We start from the raw sequence: 16,641 nt of genomic DNA, 5'->3' as shown, positions 1-16,641 counted from the left end.
TTTCATGTACAATAAAGTTATTACCTTTCCGACACTTTTTGATAATATTGTAATACTCGCGGGAGACAAACAGTAAATGATTTTTTTTTAATGCCATTTCTACCACACCAAAATCTCTACTCCTAATGGAGTTAGGCCACTTTCAAAATAAACGGTTCAGTGATTCAACTAACTCTGAAAACTTATGTGTCCAGAATTACCGTATTTACTCGGAATATAAAAAATCTTAAATGCTTTATTGATAATAATTTGAAGCTGTACATGTTACCATGGGTAACCGGAAATGAAAAATGGAGTTAGGCCACTTTCAAAATAAACGGCTCAAATATTTTTTTCTTCCTTCCTCCCCCCATCCTCCCCTCCCCTCCCCTTCCCACTCGTTTATCAATATGTTTTGTCATTCATCGCAAAAAGTAATCTTTTAAATGAGAAGACATTCGCGAGTTATTGGTATCATTTCTTCTATCCCTTATTTGACTGCCTTTCTGTAACTTCGTTAAACGTCCTTTGCTTTCGCGACACGTATCCTGTTTGAAGCGTGAAAACCGGAGATAACGCTAGAAATCCTCTGGATATCCTAAAATTGCTTCGAATGCCGTATACGTTTTCTTCTTCTCTTATACACGCCGGAAAACGCACTTGGAATATTTTCTTAGACGCGTTTTCCCCGACGCTTTCCCCGAATGATATTCGATACAAAACAACAGTTTTTCTCTGCTTCACGACAAACACTATTCTGCGTTTATTTTGTCACGTGGTTGGATCATCTTTCTTCGGTGGTCGGAATAATAATAAAAAACGACGTTTACAAGGTTCTACGTTTCTTTCTTAGTATAATCTAACTTTTTTGTCGAATTAAACCCCTTTTGAATGATATGGGCGCATATATGCGCCCAGCGAAAGCAATCCCCGTTGACTTAGGACGCATATATGCGCCCAATGAAAGCAATCCTCGTTGATTGAGGACGCATATATGCGCTCGTCAATTATTTTCTACCTCCTCCCATTCGCTTGAAATTCTTTTCTTATCTTTTATTTTTCTTCTTCCTTTATTTAATCCAAACAGTTAAACGTTAACGGAAATATCATTCCGTCCCCAAAAATCATTTTGAAATTTTTAGGAAGAAAATTTCAATTTATACCTGTATCTACGCTAATTATTGTAAAAGATAAAAAGTTTATTGACAATTACGAGATTTTACGATATAATTATAATAATAAAAGTAATAAAGAAAGCTTCAGAATTTACTTATTGTTTGTTGTTCGTTATCTATCGAAAAGAAAGTTATAGGAAACCCTTTTATGATAGATAACACATATCTCATCGTACAGCCAACAAAGAAAAATCAAAAGTTCCTAACCCATTAACCTACGATAATCGACACATAATTATAAACGATCATCCAAATGAATTTTATCAATAAATAAACGATAACGGACGATGTTTCATTTGTCCTATTTTTCATCTCTTTCGTTTTTCTCATCGGGACAAATAGAGAAAGAGAGATAGGAGAGAATGCAATTAGGGAAAGTCTGAACTCCATGCATATCCAAGTATTTACATCGAAGTATATTTCGGTTTCGCGAGATATAACACAGAGAGAGAGAGAGAGGGAACTCTCGGACGAAGCACGAGCCCAATTATCGCTGAGTATTCATCAATCTGGTAACGTTTCCAAGTCCTGAAATCCCTAGACGATGCCACGCGCGAATTCGTAGAAACTGACGTTCGTCGGACAATATTGACGCCGGTTGCCACGCCAGGGAAACTAACTCTTCTCGCGTGTTGCACGCGTACACACTAATGTTCGCCAAACCGGAAAATTACCTCTTCCTACTACTCGTAGGATGCTACCGAGTTCTCTTAGAATCGATTTTCCTACCATAACCTCGAGATAATCGACCATCTTAGGTTTTATTTATACGCTAATCAATATTACCTCTCTAAACTTCATTTCTTATACCAAAATCAATTACCAATAATATCGAGAAATTAAAACAATTGACTATCGAATGATTATTATTTTCGTAACTTTAATGGGACACTTCATTTTGTCGGGTACTTTGATTTATAAATCGTTTTATTAACAGGAACTAGCCTAACCCATTAGCGAGAATGATTTTTCTATTAACGTTTAACTGTTTTGATTAAATAAAAGGAAAATAATTTTCAAGCGCGTGGGAGGAGGTAGAAAATAATGTACGGGCGCATATATGCGCCCTCCCTCGATCAATGCGGATTGCTTTAGTTGGGCGCATATATGCGCCCGTAGCATTCTAAGGGTTAATTAATTACATTTTGAAGTCAACAACGACAAGTCGCGATTGTTTATAATATTTTCTTATGTTTTTTTAATCTTTCTAAAGGCATCGTTTCTACGTTCAGGTAAAATTCAATCGATATTCTTCTAACTAATCGAAAGAAATGAAGTAAATTGATAAGGAAACAGATTTAATTATTGCTAGTATAATATCGTATAATATGTTTCTTTTTCTTTCTCTCTCTTTTCACTTCTTCCTGGTAGCGACTTGAGTGCCAAACAAATTTCCAATGAAAATGTCGCTTATATCTCGTTCGTGTATTTCCTTTTGATAGCGGAGAAAGAACTCTAGTCGAATCCTCTCTTCCGTAGTGTAGACGTTCACGAAACGCAAACACAAACACGACGTGGGTAAAATCGAATTTTCTTCTCGATCGCCGGTACATCTTTAAAAAGAAAAAAAAAATAGAAACAAACGAAAATAAAAATAGACGTAGAAGAGACGTACAGAAGAAAAACTAAAAAATATAGAATTTTATATCTGAGGAAGAAAAATTTGTACGTAATAAAAGATGTTTAAAAATATTTATGCAATCGTGAAATTGATTTTTATTTTTTAGCATAAAGTGTTATAATAAAATACAGTTGATCCTTTATATAACACGGTAGATAGGTTCCTAGAAAATGCTGTGTTATATGAGACCTAGAATTCATTATTTTAATGTAATTTAGTTTTTAAATATGTTAAGCAAATATCGTGTTATCCGGTGTTGTAGAAGTAATATGAGTGTACGTCATTTATTGTTATCAATTAACGCGATTGGTATGTTTCAAAGATATATACGTGCAATATTTAAATAAAATTTATGCTAAATTATCAATTATAATAATAATTATGATCGAAGTAACTTATATGTCATTTTTTTTATAATTAACAAAAATTCTATTACGTGCGTTAATTTATAATTCCAAATAAGAACATAAAATAATATTTCCATATTAATATTTTCATTCAAATAACAAATCCGTTATGAATAAGTTCTAGAATTCCCCTATAATTGTATTATATAAAAAAAAAAGAACTAGCGTGTCCTAATTCGTCGTCTCGCAAATCGTCACTCGTTTTCACGCGACACAGCACACCCTATCGGCTAATTGAGGAAATAAAATCGGTATACCATAACCTAACATTTCTCGCACTTGTAACATAAATAGTTATTACTCGGTATCTTTATGATACAAAATAGAATAGGTTTGAACATATTGTGGAAGACTGTTTCAGGAGATACTCATTTTGGAGTTCTGATACACAAGCAAGCCGCGGTAGCATAAACAGTATTCTCTTTCTCTCCCTCAGTGTGTTTCCGTCGGTGAGTCTCTAGTGAAACACCGAAGAGCATATTTGCAGACCAGTCGAGCGAGTTCTATCAACATTTCAGTATCGTTAACGTTCAATTATGTGATTATTGAGAGACTCCAAGCATCTATGTGGACTTGTCTCTTCCCTCTCTCTCTTCAAACGATCGACATGTGTCTTTGTTCTCAAGGTTTACGGGTAACATGTACGAAACATCAGCTAATTTTGATTACAAACGGGTTTCCCCTTATCGGATACTGTTGAAACGTCTATCAAATTGTTTTTAATTCTACGTGATTTTTGTATTTTTGAAAAAAATAATATTATCGAAGAGATATATATTGGCAGGGACATTAGTTGTTATAAATAATAATAATAAATAATAAATAAATAAATAATAATAATATTTCGAATGAAAATAAATTAATCATGACGAATAAATGGACGTTGATATTATAATGACTGATCGTACGATTACCCCCGATGTTGGATATGTCAAATAATAAACAGGAGAAGAGTGGTGGTATTGAAAAGGTAATGTTTAACATTAATTATTTGTGTATAACTGATGGACATTGTTTAACACGTTGACTTCCATTAAAATTATCGGCGGTAGTATCTGTTTGGTAATAATTAAAGCTTGAATCTCGGGAGTGGGAATTATTCGAAGATGATTAATTATACTTTGAATTTGAAATGGTACAAATGGATGGTATTTATAAGTACGTAGGTATGAGGTAGTTAGAAAGAGAGAGAGAGAGAGAGAGAGAGAAATTTTTCATTTTCAAAGGATTTTCGTTAGGTACGATCTTTCAAACGAAAGATCATGCCTTTCGAGAGAGATAGAGAGAGATAGAGAGAACACTGATCGATATTTTGGCTTTAATACAGTGCGCGAACGAATGAGTATTACGAGATGCGTTCAATGTCGAGTCGAGTACTAAGAAATAATTTGGGTCAGAGATACCTTTACACGACAGCCGTTAAAAAAAACAAAAATGAACACACACATACACACACATCTGTTTGCAATTGACTCGTCGAGTTGAATTCTGAGAATTTATTTGGGCCAACGATCTCTCTCTCTCTCTCTCTCTCTCTGTTTTTCTACAGGTTGTAGGTACATATCGAAAATACACACCTTTATATTATTTACCACAGACCCACATTCTGAGAAATATTTCTATTTATTCGTACGATAAATAATATTTGGCAACGTTTTCGATATTTATTTATATAACACATGACGTAGCGTTACAATTTTGTATAGGGGTTTCGATTAATTGTTTGAGTTAAAAATAAAACGAAAGGTACGTTTCTCTTTTTGCTAAACAATTTTCTCTTTATCTATTTTATATTATTATTTATTATTATATTAAATGGTTAAAATTCTTTCGGTATATTACAAGATTATAACGACTTCTCGTATAACGAGAAGTAAAAGATACGAAGCAAGAACAAAAAACAAGCATAAGAATAATGATACAATAATAATAATAATAATGATTACTAAAGTTTCTAATTAAAATTATACTAAAATAAATCAACAAATGGGGAATTAAAAATTAAACGTTCGACGAATTATTATAGTTAATTTTGTAATAACCACATTTGTAATATTTAATTAAATGATAGATAAATACAACGATTTATTAAACGTTTATTATCGTAAAGAGGTTAGGTTAACATGCACACACACACACACAAAAACCTATACATATATATGAGCCGTTTATTTTGAAAGTGGCCTAACTCCATTTTTCATTTTTTTCCGGTTACCCACGGTAACATGTACAGCTTCAAATTATCTATCAATAAAGCATTTAAGATTTTTTATATTCCGAGTAAATACGGTAATTCTGGACACATAAGTTTTCAGAGTTAGTTGAATCACTGAACCGTTTATTTTGAAAGTGGCCTAACTCCATTAGGAGTAAAGATTTTGGTGTGGTAGAAATGGCATTAAAAACAAATAATTTACTGTTTGTCCCCCGAGAGTATTACAATATTATCAAAAAGTGTCGGAAAGGTAATAATTTTATTGTACATGAAATGAGACAAGAAGATTTTGTATCAACAATATTATTAGAAGACGCAATTTTTAAAAGGGTCAAGAATTCTAACGGAGAACCAATAAACTGGTTAAAAATATGTCGGATGCGTTTTGTCAAAAATGAATAAGATTTTCTATAAGACATCAATGAATGAGAACGAAAATTTGAAAGTCCTGAATTTAATACCACGTCGGGGTAGACCAAGAAAGTTCGAAAATATTGTATTGACACCACTGTATAAAAATATAAGACAAATTACAACCGCAAAATTCAAGGACATAATTGACTTATTACGATATATACCACCGGAACATCATGATTTCTTTAAATCCCTTTCACATACGCAAAATGTAGATGAGTAGAAAATTGTTTTGTAATTTATGTTTGTAAAAAATATTTTGAGTCGCATAATTTATGTTTTCAAAGTGTTATAATGATATGTAAAATAAAATAAGTATTGTTTTTTCGCAATTTGAAGCATCTTAAATTATGTTGAATGGACTTCGGTTCCTTCAAATTTGATAACGAATCTGGTTGTTAATTTTGAAAGTGGCCTAACTCCATTCTTGGTAAGAAAACGCATATTATTCGCTTAATAATTGCCATTATTTTAATAGCAACTGTAAATTGAACACCTTTAGATACACTTAAGCAACATAACTCATTGTTATTCTTTACGTATATTTTTAATTGCATTGAAACGCAAACCTTTAAATATCTCAATTTAAGGTTATATGAAGTTAGGTCACTTTCAAAATAAACGGCTCATATATATTTATTAAAACGTGAATCGTTACGAGAATATAAGCAAAATGATATAGGAAAGTGATGATATTAAATTTAACGTAATATTAACTGTACGCGTGTCACTAATCAATGTTGTTTAACACCATACTGGGGGACGGGGGTACGGTGTGAGCGGGGTAGCGGGGGGCCTACCGAGTTATGCTGCGGTTTGTGGTGGACCGAATGTTATCGAGCTACGGCGTATTCGGGATATGAATAGCAGGGAGAAGGAATGATAACGTGTGAGTGGGTGAATGTGCGTATACGTGCGTGCCTGAATGCATGCGTGTACGTATGAGGTAGCGGAAAGGGGGGAAAGGGGAGTGGAAAGGGGGGTGGAAAGGGGGAAAGGGGGTTTACTAGCGTACATATCTCTCTCGTCTACGTTCCTACCGTGAAATTAGATATTACTCGTAGTACCGTACATATATATATCGGGTTCGTTTAATTATCGCTTCACCTTGCCGATTAACCGTGCGTTTAACGCGACGCAAACTCGTTTTATAAACGAAATAAGCAAATCCACATTTTCTCGGGGATAAGTAGCGAGCGCTGTTTGGAAAGGTAAACGAATTAATACGACGATGACAACCACCACCACCCCGCCCCACTCCTCCGCGACATTTTCTATTCGTGTATTGCCAAAGATGCGTGGCGGTGGGGGGGTGGTGGTTTTGGAGAGGGGTAGGATAACTACGATTATTAGTATTCGATATAATCAGAGGTATAGGCTCGTTTAATTAAAATTGTATCTATCGTTTGCGGATGATCTCGTTCTAACTGGGGAGGGTGGAGGGGTTAGTTCGATTCACGAATTCTCGTTTCTCGTTTTCGTTCCGAGTGAGAGAGAGAGAGAGAGAGAGAGAGAGTTAAACGACGTTAAACCAGTCCCCGTGTGATACTAATTCTAATAGCATTGCGAGCGTATCTTTGATATTACACGTCTAACGATTAAAACCAACACGACACAGTTTTCATATTATTCTAGACGTTATCTTTTTTCTTTTTTCTTCTTCTTTATTCCCCTTCTAATGTATATCGTATTTGTAACGCGATTCTGTTTAATAACTACGGGGGTTGTACTATTTTACAAAAGGAAACATTTAAATGTCAGTTAATATATATTATATCATCTGTATGGTAAAATATTCTTCGATCTAAGAGAGAACACATTTCTCCACCTCGAGGTTTTCCTGTGTGGAAACGTCGAAACGTACAATTTCGATGTTTCTAATCTTGAAGGAATCAACGAGTGTTTGAATAGGGGTAGGGGGAATGGGGGAGGGGCCAGGAGAGAGCCGGTAATAAAGCTTGCGTGATATCAACGGCGATAGAAAAGTTGAGACTGCTAAACGATCCTCCTAGTTCGCTTATCCGACCGGTATATGTAAATGTTGACGTGTTTCCTGTTGGAAACACGCACGTTACCTCTCTCAACTCACTCCCTCCCTCCCTCTCTCCCTCTCTCTCTCTCTCTCTCACTCTCTATTTCTCTCTCTTTCTCTTTACTTGTACACGCTCGTGAACTTACACACTCGGGTTTCAAAAGGAAAGTCGTGTTATCTCATGTAAATCTTCACGGTGGCACGATAAGCGTGAATTTCACCGCTTGCTTATTAATATTTATGTCCGCCATGCCAAGTATTATATACGTTAGGACGAAAGTGTAACTATGGGGCTAGCAAATAGAGTAAAAGAAAGAATAACAGAAGAGTTAGGCGGACCGTACAGGTCCTTACAAAAATGTCATACTCAAATTATATCATTCATCCGTTTATACGGCTAAGAATAAGATAGATTTTACAACAACGAGTGAGACTCGTGGTATGAAATGTGAGTTAAAAACATAATAAGCACGAGTCTGACACGTGGCAATAAATTTCGACTAAAAACAATAAGCACGAGTCTGACACGTGGCAAGAAATTTCGGCTAAAAACGATAAGCACGAGCCTGACACGTCGTTAGGATTAAACGTTAATCAACACGAGTCAGACTCGTGCTCGAAAGGTTTAAACCTTAAACAAATTTCACGCGTTTAATCGTTAAGAGATCACGATTGTCGGATCGTTAAAATTAAATATAAAATGATGTAATAACGCGTCGGTCACCGGTGGGCCCCTGTGGCGTTACGGGCAAATTAATATTCTCGATAATCGGTAAATTCCGCGTGATATTAAACGTGTTAACGATCTCTGTATGCATCTTTGAAAAGTAGGTGAAACTCGTCGTTAACGTTCTTGTCATTGGGTAGACGATTATCGTTTAGATTCGTGCTTAGGAGTGGGGAAGGGGGGCGGGGAAGTGGACCAATTAGGGGAATTTAGTTCTCGAGGGAGCTGATTGGTGTATTAATGTGTTCCCATTCTCTCGATATATTATTTTTCTTTAAACTATTGTAGGTCAGCCGTGTTAAAAATGAATTTTCAGCGAGCAAGATGCTGTGTAGCCTTTTATAACCTGGTTCTGATTTTCTCTCTCTCTCTCTCTCTTTCTTTAAGGAGGTAACAACGAGAGGGGAGGAATTAGTTAACATTGATATTGGAGATGCTCCAAACACCTTTCCCGAATCGATTCAAGCTGTTCCACGGACCAGCGGACTATTTTCAGCCCCTTAATTACTCTCATCCGTCGTTAATCTAAATTAATCTAACGTAACCTCTAGATATATTTAGACGTGTATCCTCGTGAATGAAACTAACGTATGCGCATAAAGGGAAACTTGGCGTCTACGCGGATTAATCGTCATTGTTGGCCGTTATGATCGCCAGTTATTTGTAATGTCTACATTTGTCTAATTTAAATCAGTATCATATATAAAGTATTATTCAACCGGATAAGGAACAATTACTATGATAATATCAATGGCTCTCATTTAACACCCTTTGCGTTCCACTTTAACCGTCTCGAAAAACACCTAAAGAAAAATTCAGGTGAACGTAGCGTTGAGAGGGGGGGGGTGGTGGAAGTGGTGAGAACGGTGAAGGGGGGAGGGTAAGCAGAGAAAAGCGAGTAGAGAAAATCGTTTAGCGTAGGAAAAACGCGAAGAAAACGTAGTGTTCCGTTAAGAGTGCAATTAAGCTTGGAAGGTGGTAGGAGGGGGTGGGGTGTGGGGGGGGGGGAAGGGGGAGGTTCATCGGTTTCCCAACGCGAATTCTTCTCGCGCGCGTTCGCGTTCGCGTTCGCGTTCCTTTTTAAATCTTCGCGAAGCACGGCAGCGTAGCTTGTTCTTCTTCTCTTTTTTTTTCTTTCTCCGCGCGTCGTTTAACAGCTTGGCCGTGTTCTACTGCGAAATAAGATGTGAGAGATAAAGAGTTAAATGGTGTAGCGATGTTGGTAACCGTTAAGGTATAGGACGTGATGCTACGCTTCAGTTAACATCCCCATCGTTGAGTTTTCAACAGGGAGTAGGGTGGAATAAGTTGGGAAGAAGGAAAGTGGTCCAGTAAAGTAGCGGGGGTGGGTGGGGGGAAAGTGGGTGTTTGGTTCCTCGGTAAAGGATATAGTTTTGTCTCTAGGGAAAAAGCCAACCGTACTAAAATACCTAGACCATTAGGTTTATTACTCGGGCCTACCTTCGTTAGTTCTAGGTCAAGAGCATTAGTGGAGATTATCGAATCCCCTAGGCAGAGGAATCGCCGATGAACGTTCAGGATCGGTTCTGACCCAACTGAAATATTAATCCCTAGGCTATTACACACATTGGGCAACCGATCGTTTCCTTGATCGTCCCATGGTGCCCATGTCTATACTCTCCTCATCCTCATCCTACTTCTTCTTTATAGTTCTCTTTATCTTTACCCGACTGATCTACACCCGTCAATGTTTAATCGTATCGAAGAAAATTTGTTTCGGGGGTTCTTTTTTTTTTCCTCTTCTTTTTCCGTTTATTTATGGTAAGAGTTAGGAAGTTTTGAATCAACCGGTAGAATTCGGCCAAGGATTCGGGCGCAACAGTGCCTGCCAGGGATAATGGTGCGTGCCAGTGACGTTAATTATGTTCACGTTTCACCCTCTCTGTCTGTCACCCTCTCTCTCTCTCTCATACTCAATCTCACTCTCCCTCTCTCTCCGACTACCTATCCTCTTTGCAAGTATAATTTTTAAATGTTACTCCCCCCACATCCGATACGCTGCGAACACGCATACGCATTAAAATGTTGCGCTTAATATGCAAATTTATTTGCCGTAAAAGCGGCGAACGGCATTTGCATCTTCGACTGGAATCGAGTATGCCGGATAAAACGCGTGTGTTGGTATTTACATTAGCCGGCTCGAAGGTTTTCATTGGAAATATACGTACGCAGGTAGGTAAAGTTTCCTTTTACGGTCAAGGAAAAATGTTCATCTTTTATTTTTCTACCAATCCTTCGTTCGGCAGTTAATCGATCTCCTTTTTTTTTCTTCCCCCTTGGGTAGAATTTTGCTAAGAGCAAATATATTGCCACTGTTGTTCACTTTTTCAAATTAACTTTTCCTTTTTTTTTTTCTTTCTTTTCGATATAAAAAAAAAAAAGAAGAAAAACGTTCCCTTTTTTTTTCCCGCCCGTAGATAGAACTCGCGCTGCTCGTCGGACCATGGATGGGAAAATTACAACGTCGAAAATCACCTGGAAAACTGGATGGAAGAGGAGAAGGTGTGAAAGGTTTGAGCGGCCGTCGTTCTGAAAATCGTCGCGAAACTGCTTTCTCAGCGGCCGGGAAAAGGCTGATAGGCAGTCGAAGAGGAGACGTCGAGGATGACGAAATGGGAGGAAGGGAAAGAAAAGGGGGGAATGGGAAGAATGAGGAAGGGTTGTCGGAGTACGAAGAACCAAAAAGGGTAAAGCAAGAAAGAAAGAAAGAGAGAAAGAGAAAGGGAGAGAATTGAAAGAGTAAAAAAGGTGTGAAGAACTTGCTCTGGCAAAAAGGGTATCGACGTTTCCCACGATGCTATCTGTCGCAGACATCTTACGGATAATGCATCAACCGTTGGAAAATATGTTTTCCACTTTCAACGTTCGTTCCTTTTTTCTTTTTTTATTTTTATTTTCTTCTTTCTCTATAACCTTTTTTATATGCTCGGGAGTAAAAAAAAAAAGAAGAAGGATAGAAAAAGGAAAAAAAAAAGGTAAAAACGTCAACCTTTGTTCAATAAACATTTTGTTTCGTCCATTCGTCAAAAGTATCTTTCGATAGTTTCTTTATCGAAATTATATTTCTATTGGCGCGTTTTGGGAACAAATGAGAGTGAATTCTTACGATGCGCGCGCATCGCGACTAATGTAAAAGCGACACCATGAAGTTGGTCGGTATTTACGATGCGCGGGCAAAACTATTTCAAATTTACAACATGAAGTAATTCGATATATCTCTTTTACATTTAATGTGGACTGATTTCTATATTCGGATATTTCAATATACACAACACGTGTCTTATATCGATACAAATAAAAATGATTGATGTGTGTTTTGAGGTTATTTATTATAATTATTATATACTCTGGTAATTGATAATAAAAAATTATTAATATCTTCACAAATATCTTCAAAAACATTGATTATTTGTGAATATTAGTAATAAAAGTCTTTTTTGAGGTTAATTAAAGTACGTAGTATTATTATTTATTAGTTTTTTGAGGTTAACTCTGAAGTATGTATTATCATTTATTAGTTTTAATTCGTTTCATTTCTTCTCTATAGTGATCACCAATTTAGATTGAAAATGAATCAACTAAATAACATGCTATCGTTATAAAAATGTATCTAAAAGAAAGTATCTATCACAAAAACAAACGCGGAACGTTGCGAGGCGTATAGGTTATGAAACAAACAAATGTTTTCTTACTCAAAAGAATTGTAGCAGCTTTTTTTTTATTAACGAAAAACTAATAACGAGTACAAGAAATGCGAGAAAAGTTAGAGAAAGTAAGAGAAATAAGGAGAAAGCATCGTGGGTCTGACTGATATCGGACTACATCACTGTGGCTGGCCGTATCGTCGGTTTTACTACTGCAAGTAGTAAGTAGTACGAGTCGAGTAAGACGAAATGGTTCGCTATCGCACCCCCCTCACTCCACCCACTTCTCCCATTCGTCTCCGCGACCGTTTACGAGCGAGGAGTGTATTCAAAGAAATGCATATTATCGTAAAATCTAGTATGGCAAATAAATCCACGTTAAAAATGGCTCCTATCTTTCTTACGATACCATCTTTATACAGTCGATACTAATTTTCTTTAGGCTATTCGAACGAACGTGACGATTTAACTGCTATTACTATTATTAATAAAAACAATAATAATAATAATAATAATAATATTTATTTATTGAGATGAGCTTGTTTTTTTACAAAATGATTGTAGAAAAATTTCAATTCATTTCAATTTCAATTTCAGAATAGAAAAATAAACTGATTTGAGGAGTCTAATTATACTAAGAAAAAAATTCATTCCACAACGTTTCATATTACGCGAGGCATAATTAATCAAACGTATTGTTTGTTTGAATATTCAATCGAAACAAGGCGTCAGATTGTTCAAGAATTACGATTAAATTTGTTCATTCTAATAGAAAATACGGGCGTGTCCAAGGGAAATAACTCAATGTGTCGAGCGACGGAAAGTTTGAGAATAAAAGAGGAGAGAAAAAGAGAGAGAGAGAGAGAGAGAGAGTATTTGATAGGACATGTGCCGTATCGAATAAAAGTAAAAGACAGTCGATGGAACGTCGTTTAACTGTACGAAACAAAACAAAAACGAAACGAAAGCCCGTATTTCGTTTGGTCTCGGTTTAACGTCGAAAGATCGAGAGTATTTTCACGACGAAAATACCACCGTGCTAGGGGAAAGTTGAAAAAAAGTTTTATTCGATCTTACTACCAACCACCACCCCTTAGGATTTTCTCTCCTCTCCCTTTTTCCCCTCGGATAGGTCCATCCCTTTTTCAAGCACACGTACCGTTGGAAGAAGCTTCTAGGGGCTAGCTACGAATTTCACGATGTTTTCGAACGTGCAGTTATTTCCCAGATACCAAAGTGTGTTCAACTATCAGAGATACAGGCTGGAACACGTGTGTGTGTGTGTATATGTGGGTGTATGTATTCTATATACACCATATATGCACAGACCCACCCTCCTCATCCTACCCCTTTCATCCTGTTGATATTCTCAATACGTATTGCATGTACATATATGCAAACCCGGATAGGGATCTATATACGAGTATGGTTCTTCTAAGCTCCCATGCATATGTTTGTTCTATCTATCTTTGCACACACACATATATATATATATATACACACATACACACACCAGATGACGAATACAATAGACCCCACGCTCGTGTGTGGCGATTCTAGCCGCGTCAAGTGTCTTTGCCCCTCGAAGTTCTCTCACCTAACCGAAGACAATTCAAACGACGATGACGAAGACAACGGCAATTCTGTGTCCCGAGATGCTTCGGTATTAAATGACCTGACGTTATAAAGCTCTGACCGGTACTTTAACGAACCGTTTGGAATACAATCCATGGTGGTGGCTAGGAGGGAAAACAACGAGGGTTCCACCTTATTTTCTTCGATCTTATGTGTTCATAGTAAACGAGACAGACATAAAACTGGATTATCGAACGTTTCTACGAACAAACGCGAGTTCCAGATTCAGGATGTGTTGGTTAGAGATAAAATAAGAAAAATAGGTAACAGGTTTTATTCATTTCTTTGACTGTCATGGACGCATATATGCGTTTGATGAATGTTGACAAACAATGATATTTTTATGCAAATAATTAAATTAAAAAGAAAAGCCAAAAATCAAATCCTTGGTGATTGTAACATTTCTAAAGCAATGTATATTACATATTCCTAGAATAATTCTCTAGCAGTTTAGTATGATTCACTTGTTAAATATCACGAGAACGTCTCGGTAACTTAGGTCTCGTAATTTGAATGATCCACTTTACGGTCCTGTAGTAAATTCATAATCCTTTTGATTAGAAGTCACCGACTAGTGTTAACTACTTGCAACATTTATCTACGATTTCTTAAACCCTTTTAAATACATCTCTCTCTCTCTGTTTCTTTTCATGAGTTATTCTTATTAATGTTGACAAAAAAAAGAAGAAGAAGAATACACGAAAATAGAACAGAATAGACGCAGTCTCGTAATGCTCGTTATAATATTTCGTAAGGATTAAATTTTATATATATAGGAGGAGAGTGGAATGGCACCGTCAATGTGCTTCGCGAAGTGAACTTTATCGTTATCCGGTGTATCAATAACAACACTGATGAATCAGGATCGGATTAAAAGACTTTGCGTTCATCGATGCGCACGGATGCACATTATTTGCTTAACACGATAGTACGCGTTATATAAAGGGTGGGGGCTCCGGGGAGTGCTCGGGGAAGAAAACAAAAATCATTTGGGGGGAAAAATTGATTTATCCAGTCGACTGTTCCCCTCCTCGACAACCCCCGTTCACCCCCTTCCAGTGTTCATCCGATTCGTACAGAAAGTTATTACGATAAATATGATTTTAATCAAAAAATGAGATAAAATTACTTACTTACTTAAGGGGTTATATGCAGTTGGAATTTAAAAAAAATCGATTTTTTTTTTTTTTCATTTTCGGAATGTACATACATTTAAGTATATTCTCTGAAAATTTCAAATCGATCCGACAAATATTCTTCACTTCGTGTAAGCTTCAAACAACAATTTTTAACTATGTGTAAACGTTTCTTTGAAACTTTAAACGCGTTTTTCTCAAAACGGTATTTTCAAAGTCGGTGATCTCGATTTTTCAGAAAACGGCTTAACCGATCGGTTTCGAATTTTTACACAATCTTCTTAGATATATTCCTCAGGTATTAAGTATAAGGAATAATTTTTAAAAAATTTATTACTATTTTTTTGTAACAATTTAGAGCGAAAATTTTAGTCAAAAACAACAACTTTTTTTTCAAATAGACGCCATATTGTCAAAAATCAAAATTTTTATTATTCCTTGGTTTTAATACCTGCATTAATCTATCCTTTAAAAGAATCCACCATATTTTTTAATTTCAATAATCCAAACCGTCAAAATGAAGATCATCGCCAAACGTCTTTTTTTAGAGGACGTTCAGGAAATCATCTACAGGAGCGGTGCAGATTAATATTTTTAATAATCGACGCGCAATTGTATTCTCAAAAGTTGGCTCTATTTGAATTATCATCACTTTTGTTTGAGAAATAAAAACTGTTTCTAGAAAAAATTCATGAAAATACGTCTTTTTCGAGCCTCGCAACTGCGTATAACCCCTTAAAGAAATAGCTCGAAAATTTGCCGTTGCAGTTGGGCTAACATTTAAGTTATATATATATGGAGTATAGTAGCTTTTTGGTCGAGTGTACACGTCGTTTTGTTCTACCCACATTCACGGTCACGTATTTCCAGTAAAACACGTCTTCGGGTTGGTTGGCAAGGCTTTTGGTCGAAAGTGGGTAGAGCTTAACGGCATCAGAGAAACGCGGGGAACGAACCACCCCCCTACCACCCCCCTACCACCTATCCCCCACCCCCCCAGAGTTTAGCGTCTGTTTCGCGACTATCTTCTCCTCTTCTTGTTACCGAAAAGCAAAAGAGAGAGAGAGAGAGAGAGAGAGTGCGAGTTTATTCTCGGATAAGGCCACCTTTCACGAGAGGGAAAGGTGAGAAGAGGATTTATGTGTTGGCTGTGACAAAGTTCTCGATTTCGTGACTCAACGCGAAAGCTCTGATCCACGTGATCCTTGACTAGATGGCAACGTGTGTTGCGAGTCAACTCGATTGTCTTTTCTATCTTCTTCTTCTTCTTCCTTTTCTTCTAGCATTTTATTCATCTCTGTTTAGTTTTTGTATTCGAGCAAACAATCATTCTTAAACCTTTTGACACTAGGCTGTATCAAGAATCGTGATTACGTTTAGATGACATTAATGTTTATTCTTGGATACAACGAATGAATTTATTTTTGATAGTAATTTTTTGAAAATGAAACAATTTTTCCCTATAATTTTCTATGATATGATTCGTCAACATATAGGACGAATATTTTTCTAATGAAAATTTGTATGAAACATTTGTATTCAATTAACTTACCAATCGTTTCCAGTTTTGGTAACGTTTTGACGCTTTCGTCCGGTCTGATGAGGTTTCGGTTCGGCCACCATATTGACGTCTGA

The 16,641-nt window shown here is 36.4% G+C and overlaps 1 protein-coding gene across 1 annotated transcript in view; it reads right to left on the bottom strand.

Annotated features, from left to right (window-relative positions):
* Nucleotides 1-16,641, bottom strand: part of LOC122513505 — a 339,389-nt gene that overhangs the window by 44,482 nt on the left and 278,266 nt on the right. Inside the window, 1 exon segment of the mRNA XM_043629900.1 lies at nt 16,559-16,637. Coding sequence (XP_043485835.1) covers nt 16,559-16,637 — 79 coding nt within the window.

Source organism: Polistes fuscatus, unplaced genomic scaffold, assembly GCF_010416935.1.
Source record: "Polistes fuscatus isolate 324 unplaced genomic scaffold, CU_Pfus_HIC Scaffold12, whole genome shotgun sequence".
Lineage (NCBI taxonomy): Eukaryota > Metazoa > Arthropoda > Insecta > Hymenoptera > Vespidae > Polistes > Polistes fuscatus.
Note: the sequence above shows the minus strand (reverse complement) of the source record. Positions and strands in the feature narration are given on the sequence as shown.